Raw genomic sequence first — 13678 nt, 5'->3', positions numbered from 1 at the left:
CAACTTCCGGAGCTTTATTGTTTTTCTGGGCCTTAATGGCTTCGAAAACTTCCTCTATGGTTGGAGCTTCTACTCCATTCTCTTCTACGTAGATCATAACCATTTCATCTTCCATGTCTACTTGAGTTCCAAGTAGTGTCTGAAAATAATGCTTCCAGGTTTCTGTGACTTTCTGTTGGTCACTGATTATTTGCCCACTTTCATCTTTACATAGACTTGTTTGAGGTTTATACCCACTTTTTATCTTTTTTAGGTATTCGTAAGCCCCTCTAATTTCGTTGTTTTTGAAATGTTCTTCCATTTTTCTATTTGTCCATTTTCATAGGCTCTCTTTTTATTTCTACATGTCTTGTCTGCTTTCCGTCTTGCGACTTCAAATAATGTTCGTCTTTCCCGTGTTCTTCTTGTTATGTACATTTTGTGTGCTTCATTTCTTTCCTCGATTGCTTGTCTGCACTCGTCATCAAACCATGCTGCTCTTCTCTCCTTTTTCTTGTTTCCCAGGGTGGACGCTGCTGCTGTCAGTACTGCTGTTTTGATATTAGTCCATTTGCCCTCTATGGAGTGCATACATACATAACTGGATCCTGTTAATTTTTCTACTAGTTTTGTTTTAAATAAGTACACATGTTTCACCTTTTTGTTTTCACATCCACCATTTGGTTTTTTGTGTCCTATTCGATATTTTTCTTTACTATTTTATGTTAATATTTATATTACTTAAGAGTAATCAGTAGCGATCAACAGGTAGCAACAAAATATAACTTCGGGAGATAGTATCATAAACTTTGGCAACAGTGGAAATCTTTGACATTATCTAAGATTAATATTTTGACAAAATCATAGTCGCGCTAAATGGAAGTAATAGAAAACGATTTTATTATTAATAAGTAGATATTTATAAAATAAACCAAAATGGGTGAAAATCTTATGTTAACCTATTTAGAAAGGTATTTGCATGAAATATTTTAGCATAATTTTGGCACGGTTTTTAATGCACTTTTTCTTGGAAGGTTTCACTTTATTTTTCGTTTGATTTACTTTTTCCATTTTGTTAAACTATTGATAATATTTTTAGAATAAAAAATCCTCCTAAAACTTTATATACTCGCATTATAATTCGAAATATTTTTACGTAAAATATACTTACCTACCTACATATAACTAAAACTCACAATTAACACCAATCTATTCTTTCAAAGAGGCCAACAACTAACCCGTTGTCCTAGGTGAGCGACGGAAAACGACGCGACGCGATGCGATGCGTTGCGATGCGATGCGACCAGTAATTCACGCGACGTGTGGCTTATGTAGCGTCGCATCGCGTCGCTTTCCATCACTCAAACCAGGACAAACGTGACGATGTCAATTATTCATTCCTATTCTTAAGTGTGGGGAAGTATACGGCAGTGTTACTAGAAAATTCATATTTTAAATACTTAGCTAAAAAATTCCATTAGGTGTACACCTATTCAAGTGGCTAGTTTCAATTACTTGTACACTGGACGTAAGTAACCACATTTTCTTTTTTAACTGTCAAAATTTCACCCTTTTGCATTTCAATCTAAGTGGTTCACTTATTTCCAGGTTTACACTGAGGATGGTCAGTTTGACCGAAAACGTTTTGTACAACCACTCCCTTGTGGATGAATTTTAAAAATTTTTTAATAAATTTATAATATACCTATATACAACAGAAGTGTTTACTTCATTCTACGTTGTCTTAACAAAGGTATACAGCCAACTACAGGGTTTACCCTTTTAATGTTTTATTAAATTAATTTTTACTTACTACTTTTCAAAATTTTTTATTAAAACAATACCAAAAATTAAAAAAAGATTAGAAAACACCAGGATTTGAACCGGGGACCTCTTGATCTCCAGCCCAACGCTCTACCACTGAGCTATACCCTTTTGTTTATACGGGCTACAAGATTTCTCAGACATAGTGACAAACATACGAAGTGAATTATAAAATACTTTAAATATTACTTATTATCTTATTCCCGAGGTAGACAAGTCCAAATACACAAAAATTATAATAATAGTTATTTATGATATTAATGTTAAAAGCACAATTTTAAGAGACGTATGTGAAAGATTCGCTTCGCTCATTCTGCAATTCACATGAGTGCCTTAAAAATGTACTTTTTAACACCTATATCATACAATATTTTTTCTACAAACGTCTTATATATCAACAATTATAATTTATTCATTCTCAATTACAGGACAATACCTACAAAAACTTTTACTTGAACTTGACTGACATTCCATTTTTATATTTTTCTTGACATTACATCAAAACTGCCTATACTGTCAATACGTAAATCATAACAACTATAGAATAACATCTACTTTTATTTTTGTATATTCTAACAAATTTTAATAGTTTTTTTCTACGAGCGTGTTAAAAATGCAGTAATACAGTTTAAATTAAATAAAAAAAAACCTTTTAAATCACCTTTTTCTAATTGCGTAAGTTGTATTATTAATATTAATGTTAATAAATGAAATATAAATATTTTGACGTTTCACAATTTGACAATTCACTTTTCACTGCAGTGCCTTAAAATTTTTAAAGCACTGGTGCTTTAAAGTAGCATCTTTTACGCTCCTAGGGAGTGCTATAAATTGCATTTTCAACGCGTTTATAGAAAAATATATTTAAAAACACTAATTTATCCTTTCCCCACCTTTTCTGTATTGATACATACATAAATTAAAACATTTAGTAACGAACTCCATACTGTCTGTGTGCGCATGCGCGCAGATTAATAAAAATTTCACCCTCAATCGCGCCTAAAGAAGTATAACTTCAAAAAGATTATTTTAAGAAAGTTTTTTTTTCTTCTTAATGGCGGTACAGGCTCCTTTTTTCAATATTTTATTTTGTTATAGAGTAATTTCCACGTACTAACATATTTCTGAAATTGGGCTCTGTACCTCCATTCTTTATTATATTACGAATATGTGTGCCAAATATCTCGACAAAATATTCAAAATTAGAGCCGCAATCTTGGAACGCGTTTGTTGCTACCTGTTGATCGCTACTGTAGCCTCTTAATACAGAATTGAATACCCTTTCAATTGAGCCATCACACGACCCATAGTCTCATTTAAAAAAATCATCGATTGCGTCATCACTTCCATATGGATGACGTCACTCATATGAAATATATGCTAAAATATCGTAATTTAAAAATAAAATCGACCCTTTCGAGAACTTTCCTTAAAGTCGCCGGTTTACGAAATATCGAATTTATTCCAGGCATTTGCACCATACTGTATAATAAGCTGAGAGTCTCAAAAAATAAATAACATATTATAAAATATATATTTTACCTATCACAAACCTTACCTGAGCTTCCTGTTCATTAGCTAAGAGCATTAGAATGTGGCCTAAAGCTACAGCAGTGGTATCGTGGCCCTACAACATTAAGAAAACAATACCATTTGTAAATGCATCCAATAGATGAGCAATTTATTAAAAATAGAGAAATATTTCGTAATAGCAGTAACTACGCTTTGTCAGCAGCCTTTGTGTTTAAATCGGTAACAGAACTGTACTGTGAACATCATTTAGATCTTATTAGACCTCATCATGTACGGATATCTAAATACAAACTCAAACCCAAAGGCCAACAAACGTCTATTGAATGTTTCCCACTCAAGTGGTAATCATACAAAGGCGCCATCTACTTTGATGACTATTAACGAAAACAATTTATTAATTATCGTTTTCTGTCCCTTGTACTACAATGTGCCATCATTTTATGGAAGAGTTTTCTATCGCTTGTATATATTCATAACAGTATATGTTTTTGTTGACATAAGAATATGTTATTTGTTTTCTTATACTTACAGCCAAAATAAAGGTATCTACTTCTTCCCTAATCCCCAGATCATCAATACTGGCTCCATTATATTTTGCTTTAATCATCAAGTCCAGCAAAGCCAATCTCTTTTTGGCGAACTGAGCATCAGCACCCTTCTGTAACGTTTCATATCTTTCTCTAATAATATTATTGGAAAAATCGTGTAGAACTTCACAGGTTTTTTGTGCCTTTTTACCGACTTCCGTTAAGTTGAAAAGGAATGAGCCGTGAAGCCAGGGTCGAATCATCCTGTACATGTAATGGTCGCCGTAGTCGTATACTGCTTGCTTATATTCGTCACATTTTGGGTCGTCACGTAAATCTTTCCCCAATGAAGTTTCTGTAAATTACATGCAATAATAATTATGTGCTTTTCAGATAAAACTATCCACCTTAAATAACTTTTGAACCAATGATTTTTAGAAAAAACGCAAAAACACGTCAAATAATCCTTGAAGGGGGAGACATTATGCCATATTTAAGCTTGACGGGAAAGGCACCCTCTCACCCCCGTATCATCCTTTAATTTTCTTTAAATTACTACCCCTTTTTTATTTTAGATTTGGATTCTCCTCTTTGTACTGAGTTGAAAAATGTATAACACTTAATGCTTAAAGTGATTAGTTTATGAGACAAATAAATACAAAAAACAAGAAACCTGGATTGAAAAATAATATAGTACAGCAAGTGAGAAAAAAGGCATATTTCTCACGAGCGTAGAAGTTTGTTGGCACGAGGCGAGGGCCGCAAATCAAGCGAGGGAGAGATATGTAATTTTCTCGTGTGTTGTACACTGTACTTTTTCTATGGATGCGGTTTTGTCAAGAGTTCAAACTTCAAAATTAAATAATTTAGGTGCTTTTAGGTATAAATGCATAAATTGAAATACAATACATATACATGTACCGGATGTCCCAATAAGAATGGCGCTCGGCCATATCTCAGGAACCGTTTATAGTACAGCTTTGGGAAAAAAAAATTTATAACAAAAGTTGCCTCGTGAAAAGCCTGGAAATTAATTTCATAATTGTAAGTCCACCGCTAGAGGGCGTAATTGAATATCAAAAATTAAAAAATCGAAATTTTACAAAATTTGCCTAATGAAAGGGCACTGGAAATCCGATTATCGTATTCTTCATAAAATTCTGCGCATATTTGATTTCACAATAAGTTTAAGTCTACCTGTACAAATAAGAGGTGGAAGTGAGTGGGAACCTTGTTATGAAAAAATCGGTGTCAGTCCGGTTCTGCTTAATCGATTTTTGCAAACTTGGTCTTGTTGAAAACAGCTCTTTTTCGTCAATGTAATAGTTATAATTTGGAAACAGCCTATTACGTAATATGCCGGCTAGGAGTATTTTCTTTTTAAAAATCTAGTTTTCTTTGGAAAATATTAAATACAAGTATGTATTTTTTTTCTTTATTACAAAGTTAGACCAAATTAGCAACAGAATACCGAAAACCGCATGTCTATACTTTTTTTCTATCTCGAGATATCTTAAGAAACGTGTAAATTTTAAACATAACTGTTACTGTCATATAAGTGGAAATATATAGAAGCAAGTAATGTGATATGGAAGAAAACAAAGAAACATTTTCCAGATGTCACCGTATATAATAAATCAAAACAAAATATGAAAAACTCTACTACTGGGGTGACGTCTTTGGGGATATTTCATTGCATGTATTCTAGCCGCAAGAGTTGCATTTCTTATGCATTCAAAGAATGTGGCTATCATGTCAAATGATTCTTAGTTTGTAAGAATCATCTTGAATTTCACTCTGTATAAATTTTATATAAAATTAAATAGAAGCAAACCGCAACAAACCATCAATGAACTAATTTTTATGTTTTACTGATTTGACACATAATTTGACACATGATAACTTTTTGAAGTTAATACTTCTAATAGTTCTATTTTTTCCATAGCACACTACTTGTTTCCACTTTGACTTCCTAACTTAGTTTACCGGTGACAATAACAGTTATGTATTTATCTTAGTTAGGAATAGGATAATTGATATTAAAATATAATGAAATAAAAATTATAATTTTTGTGTATAAAATCTGACGTTTTTACATTTTCTACGATTCATGGAGAGAAAAGCAAATGCGCGGAGGCAAAAATTCATAAAAATTTACATATTAACGCTATTTTTTGGTATTATTTTAAGTATTAAAATTAGTGTAATATTTAAATAAAAATAAAATTAAACTGTTTAAAATATATTTATTTCGTTAAAATCATAATAATAGAAGTATAACTTCTTACTCGCGTAGGTACAAAGTACACACACTTTTTTTGTTATATTTTATAGTGTTATTTGTCTTATTGTTGTTTTGATTCATTATATACGGTGACATCTGGACAATGTTCCTTTGTTTTTTTCCATAGAATACTACGTGCTTCTATATATTTCCACTTATTATATGACAGCAACAGTTATGTTTAAAATTTACACGTTTCTTAAGATATCTCGAGATAGAAAAAAGGTATCGACATGCGGTTTTCGGTATTCTGTTGCTAATTTGGTCTAATTTTGTAATACAGGAAAAAAATACATACTTGTATTTAATATTTTCCAAAGAAAACTAGATTTCTAAAAAAAATAGCGCCTTCTAGCCGGCATATTACGTAATAGGCTGTTTCCAAATTATAACTATTATATTGACGAAAAAGAGCTGTTTTCAACAAGACCAAGTTTGTAAAAATCGATTAAGCAGAACCGGACTTACAGCGATTTTTTCATAACAAGGTTCCCACTCACCCCCACCTCTTATTTGCACAGGTAGACTTAAATTTGTTAAATAAAATATGCACAGAATGTATAAAGAATACAATAATTGGATTTCCAGTGCCCTTTCATTTGGCAAATTTTGTAAAATTTCGATATTTTAATTTTTGATATTCAATTACGCCCTCTAGCGGTGGACTTACAATTATAAAAATAATTTCCAGGCTTTTCTAGGGGCAACATTTGTTATAAAAAATTTTTTCCCAAAGCTGTAGTATAAAGGGTTCCTGAGATATGGCCGAGAGCCATTCTTATTGGGACACCCGGTACAATGTACATGTAGGCATGTAATATTCTTAAAATTTATGTACTTACGTTATTTATTTAAAATTCTAATTCACAGTTATTTTGAACAGTTTTGAAAGGTTATTAATGGTAAGTTTTGCTTCAACACATTTTTTGACAAGATTAATTGTGTTTGTATTGTGCATGTTATCATGGAAACGGCGATATGTATGGAAAACCGTAGGAGAACCTGTGAGAAAAAATATTTCTCACTGCAATGGCTGACTTTTCTCACTGCATGAGGAATTGTTTGTTTTGAATGTTTGTAAGTAGTGAGAGAAGTTGCACATTGTATAGTATCCATAGAAAAAATAGTCTATAATTTTATATTGGGTCCCATAAAAATAATGAAAACGTATCTTATAAAAAGTTCTTTTTTATAAAAGTGTAATTATTATTATCCCTTTTTAGACTATTTTTATTCTGACTTTTATCTTCTCATCTGGTTCTAATTGGAGGTTTTTGATTGTTCCTGTAAATCCTCCATTTTAAATAGAAGTCTAGAACATCTATAAATAAATTTAAATTTATAATTTTAAACTCTTATACAACAACAACCTACTAGATTTGAATAATATCTCATATTTACTAAATTATGTAAAAATATATTTCGAGTTCTAGGAATAGTGACCAAAATTTAATCTAAAATGGTATAAAGTTCGGACCCAACTACATAATTAAAAAAAGATTAATTCCTTAAATTTAAAGAATTTTAATAGATTCCCAGGATTATCAGAATTAAATAATTTAGGTGCTTTTACGTATATTATATACATAAATTGAAATAAAATACATATACATGTAGGTATTTAATCTTCTTAAAATTTATATACCTTATTTTTTAAAATTCTAATTAACAATTATTTTTGAACAGTTTTGAAAGGTAATTCCTGGTAGGTTTTGCTAACACATTTATTTGACATCAATTGTGTTTGTATTGTGCATGTTACCATGGAAACGGCGATCATAGTATGGAAGACCGTAGAAGAAGCAGTGAGAAAAAAAATTTCTCACTGCAATGGCCGACTTTTCTCACTGTGTGAGAAATTGTTCATTTTGAATATATATAAGTAGTGAGAGAAGTTGCATATTGTATAGCATCCATAGAAAAAATTATTTTTTGTAAATATATGGGTCAGTTAGTTCATCTTCCACTTTTACTTTTATTGTGTTGTTCTGGCAGATGCTTTCGATCGTTTTAATTATTCCTAGAAATACCTCTCTCGAGTATAACAAATGAATAACGTCTTTTAATGTGACCCTGTTAAATGCTGTCTTAAGGTCCACGAAACATAAATTCTAAAATTAAAACTTCTAACAAGACAACTAAAAATAGGTTATTAGAATATCTAGGACATGTAATGAGAAATCAAGAACGTTACGGCCTTCTCCAACTGATTCTCCAAGCGAAGGTAAATGGTAAAAGAGAAGAATGCGCATTTCCTGGCTTCAAAATTTACGAAAGTGGTCTTTCACGACTACCACTGAACTGTTCCGCGCTGCGGTAAACAAAGTCAAGATAGCCATGATCATTGCCAACAACCGGAACGGATAGGCACTTTAAGAAGAAGATTTATAAGATAATTAAAAAATGTTTGCTTACCTCCAATGGAATACAACGTAAATTCTGATATTGGTTTAACCACGTCAATGTATGGTTTGCTGCAAGATTTTTTTATATCTTCAACAAGAAGGCTGACTTCTTTATTAAATACTTCTGCGAATTCCTGCAAAATGCTAAAATGAAAAGCAGGGGTCAAAATCTTCCTCCTCTTGTGCCATTCAACTCCTAAAAAGGATAATAATTTCAGCGATTAAAAACTCATTCTTACCAATTAACTAACAATAAAACACTGAAAACTTTTGTTTTCAATACTTCGACAAAATTTATTACAAGTATTTATCACTACAGCTGTTTCGTCAGAGTGTCTTTTTGAAGTGATGTATTTTTTACTAAGGTTGAGGATGGGGAGCTGTTTGTCTCAACTCCAGTTGGTCATTTAGAATTACATCTGTATTTTATAAATTATTGATCCATAGATTCTAATAAATATAGCTTAAGGCCTTTATTTTGAATATGAAGAATTTGAAACGGTTCATTAAAAGAATGATTATGATCTAAAAGGTGAAGTGCGTAGGTAGAATCTGGTTTTCTATTATTGAAAGCCCTTTTGTGTTCTGCTATACATTTGTCAAAGGTTCTGCCAGTCTGGCCGATGTAAGTTTTTGGACAGTCATCACTCTGTAATTGCTTTTGCTTTTGACTCTCATTGTTCCTAATGTTTAAGTTGTTGTTATTTTTGTTGATATTTTGCCAGTATATGTAATAGAGCAGAAGGTACTGTTTTTTTTTAGTGGTGAGAACATTATTTTCAGGGCTTTCTTATGTAGTTTTTGATTGATTGTTTGTTTGTTTATTGTACCCATTTTTTACTGCCATTTGCTTAATGATGTTCAATTCTATATATATGTTATTTTTTGAACTAATTCTTAAAGTGCTTGTATTATTTATCTAAAAAATTGTTAGTACATAGTCCACATAATATATTTACCTTTGCTAGTTAAAAGTCCTTGTCCAAGCCAATTGTGAAGAAGATCGTAGAATACATCTTTTTCAAGATGTTTAGTATTATTTAATAACAACTAAAAACATCAAAGTTAAAAAAAAAACTAGAGCTTTTAAAAAACTGTCCAATAGGAAACTTGAATATTTTTTTATATCATAATAATTAAACGCTTTTATTTAGTTCAATAGTTTGCGTCAAATCTTTAGACGTTAATTTGAGTGCCTTTTCTCCAATGCAAATGAATGAAAATTTGCAGACATATGCATTCGCGGGAACAATACAAGAACAATCAATAAAAACAATTTTTTTATGTTTATTAACTGTTTAAATAAAAAAAACGATTTTAATGGAAAATGCTTAAATTCTCTTGTTTTTTACAATGTAAAAACTTGAAACTTTTACGTGTTGTAGCTAATGATATGAACTTATACATAATTTCACTTTTTACGTTAATTGTTTACGTTATGCTTCATAAATAAACAATAAAATTTCAAATTTTTTGCCGATTCCGACTATTTTTCATGTTAGTACATCATATTATGTTTTATACATATTTTAAGAAACATGACGACATATTTTAATGTTTGAAAAGTGTAAGACTAAAAAGTAAAAAATAAAAAAATTATGAAAAAAATTTTTTTTAAGTGACGCTTTTCTTTAGTTACGAGTGACTAAAATTAAAAATATTATTAAAAAAATCAACTAAAAAGCAAAGAATAAAAATAAATTGAAAAAATCTAACACATTCGTTAAAGAAAAGCGTGGGGCGAAAACCGTTTATTTTATTATTTGCTTTTTAGTTGATTTTTTTAATAATATTTTTAATTTTAGTCACTCGTAACTAAAGAAAAGCGTTTCTTAAAAAAATTTTTTTTCATATTTTTTTATGTTCAGTTCTGTTTAAAAATGAGATTTACAAAAGTTCACGCTTCAAAAACTCATAATAACTTAGAAGTACAAATTTAAAATCTTCTGTGATTTAAAATAGTTCAAACGACCCGTGACGTCACAGAGTTCTACTATATGGTTATGTTTATGGTTATATTTAGGTATATTCTTCTTCTTTAGTTTATTGGCCTCCACCTACTTGGGTATTTGGCCAGCTCATCGTCGCGGAATAAGGGAAAAATATTTATATTATAATGACATTTATCATATGTCATTCTAATAATATATATATATATATATATATATATATATATATATATATATATATATATATATATATATATATATATATATATATATATATATAAAGAATAATTTTGGGGAATGCTGATGTAATATATATATATATATATATATATATATATATACATATATATATATATATATATATATGTATATATATATATATATATATATATATATATATATATATATATATATATATATATACCAGTTTATTGAGATTAGAGTTTTATATAGTTTTTGAAGGAAAGGAAAGAAGGTTTACTATGGAAAACAAAAAAATACACTTTAAGTGTTGTTTAGTGTCATTTTGTGAAAGTACAAGTTTTCTATGTATTTAAAATAGTTCAAACGATCAAAAACACTTGTGTTTGTTTGTTTACTTTGTTGGTGCAGAATTTAAACAATCAACCATATGACGTCACGACGCGTTTTGGCTAGCTGCTTTAATTTGAATTTAGAATAGTCTTTAGGGGCCAAACGGAACACGAAAACATCTTTTTTTATCTTTGATACATGTTTTACATTATGTTCTGTTGCGATTTATAATATTTTTTTCGAATTTAAAATTTTATGCAAGTTTCCTATTATAACCATAATACTTATAATCAGAGACAAGTAATTATGTGGCCATATAGAATATTTCATTATAAAGAAAGTTTTATTACATACCTCAATATCCTCTGGATTGGATAAACTTATATAAGCCAAACCTGATGCCCATCTTCTAAATATTGTACCATATAATTTAACATAGGTCCTGTCCCTGACAAAGGCTTCCTCTGAAACAAAATTTCGGCATGACTAAATTTTAATATATTGATTCTATTAAATTTAATTTCAAAAAACAAAACTGGAAAATAAGTTAATCAAAACTCTATTAGGTAGATGGTGTTAATTTGATGATTGCCAAAGGAAAATCAACTAATATTATCATGTGACTATTTTCTTTATTTTTCTCTTGTCGAAAGAATCGCGTCGCTCAAATGGAATTGGGCAGAACACGTCGCCGGATTGTCACACAACCGATGGACAAAACGTATTGTCGAGTGGAGGCCACGAGAATAAGCACTACGGAGCAGAGGACGACCAGTAATCAGATCGGCTGACCATCTGAAGCGTATTGTCGGCAACTGGATCCAAGCCGCACAAAACAGAGAAATATGGAAAGAGCTGAGGGAGACCTATGTCCAGCAGTGGACGGGTTCGGGTTGATGATGATGATGATGATGATGATTTTCTTTATTGAGATGGGTGTCTAAAGGTATGTGTTCATAAAAGAGTACACTATACATGGAAGAACTCTACAATATTAAACCAATTCTTCTGTTCAAGTTACTATCTTCTTTAAAAAATTGATACGTGATTTTGAGACGTGATTTTTAAAGACATTCATTTATTCCATACCATTATAAAGAGCGGAAACATAGACTCTTGCAATTAAAAATATGAGGAGGGCAGAAGCCTATAAGATGTGGGTTTTTCGAAGGATGCTGAAAATATCTGTGACAGAGCCCATTACTAACAATGAAGTGATAAGTATTATACGATGGGGGCTGAGAAGACATTTTACAGAGGACAGAAATACAACTTCTTATGACTCTTAATGGAAGAAATTATGGAAGAAAAAGAGGTTCAGGAAGAAGAAATTGCCCGTGGTTGAAGAGACTGGATAGGCATGGAAACCCATTTATTATTAAGAACAGCTAAAGACATAGAGCAATTTGCTGTAATTGTCGCCAACCTTCAGTAATGGAGAAGGTATCTTAAGACGAAGAACAGTGGTAAATGTGGCATTGATAAATCAGCCCAAATGGCATTATATAACACATGCAACCAAAAAGACGTTACATGGTACAGAAAGGTGTTAAACTATTGACCAGAACGTCCGTCATCAATGTATTTATCTACATACCGGTTCTAAATCCAACACAAGTAATAATATGTTTAGAGGAGACAGACGATTGATATTTGGAAATATTGTGAAACATGGATACACTATACACTTACTTAAAAATACTTACAATAAATCCCGAAGACACTGTAGATCAAGCTACATAGATCTAATGAGAGAAATATCCAGAGCAGAAGCCAAAAAAAAAGTTAGAAAAGTAAAAATATATCAATCAACTCAACCACCCACATCCTTGTGGTATAGTCATATGGTGCCTTGAGGTATGCCTTTTAAATTTCACCCATCGCCAGGGTTTAATAAATAATATGTCAATGTAAGACTTTTGGTCGGCATTTTAAGGGTTTTAATTTAACCCATGTATTTTTGGTGGCCTAGCATGTAGAGCTTGTAAGTATAACCTAATTTTTATCTTTTATCATCATTTAAAAAAAAATTTACTCTTGTCTTCACTAATTTTGGTTATACTTATTTTAGGCTTAGAACACTGATGACGCTCTCTTTAGAGCGAAAACGTTCTGTATTTTAATGTAGCCCTTTATTGGGGTTTTCAAACTAATATACCTTTTACACAGAAGATCTTTTTCTTCAATCTTTCCAATTAATGGTATACAGCCAGCTACAGGAAAATTTTTCCTTGTGGATTTTAAAAATATATGTTATAAGATGTATAAGATGTAATTATACCTCCTAATACATTAAGTTTCTATTCATGCTTGAAGTTCGTAGTAAAATTATTTTATTTTAAAAACGTGTAGGTATATTTGTTTTCTAAATTATCATTTTTTATTTAATAGTGAAGTTGTAAACGAACCTATATTGTAAATATCTGAAATTGTACGTATGCACTATAAAATTTTTCATGTAGGGAATCAGGGGCCACGAGTTCAATATAAATATGTGTAGTATTGCAAATATTGCATCCTGATTTTAAGTTCCTTGTAAATATTGTTAAAATTTTAATTATTAACATGAAAACGGAACGAGGTCCAAGGGCGGATCCAGGACCGATTTTCGGGAGGGGCCATGAACTTTTTTGGGAGGAGGTA

At 30.8% G+C, this 13678-nt stretch overlaps 1 protein-coding gene across 1 annotated transcript in view; it reads right to left on the bottom strand.

Moving 5' to 3' along the window:
- The window catches only part of LOC126881694 (cytochrome P450 4C1-like), a 76144-nt gene that overhangs the window by 15584 nt on the left and 46882 nt on the right, over positions 1-13678 (bottom strand). The window contains exons 2-6 of the mRNA XM_050646102.1: positions 11390-11499; positions 9512-9602; positions 8563-8748; positions 3866-4218; positions 3362-3430 (exon numbers count right to left, since the gene is read on the bottom strand). Coding sequence (XP_050502059.1) covers positions 3362-3430; positions 3866-4218; positions 8563-8748; positions 9512-9602; positions 11390-11499 — 809 coding nt within the window. The remainder of the gene's footprint in view (positions 1-3361; positions 3431-3865; positions 4219-8562; positions 8749-9511; positions 9603-11389; positions 11500-13678) is intronic.

This window comes from Diabrotica virgifera, chromosome 3 (genome assembly GCF_917563875.1).
Source record: "Diabrotica virgifera virgifera chromosome 3, PGI_DIABVI_V3a".
Classification (NCBI taxonomy): domain Eukaryota; kingdom Metazoa; phylum Arthropoda; class Insecta; order Coleoptera; family Chrysomelidae; genus Diabrotica; species Diabrotica virgifera.
The sequence above is the reverse complement of the archived record's forward strand: the minus strand, read 5'-3'. Positions and strand labels throughout refer to the sequence as shown.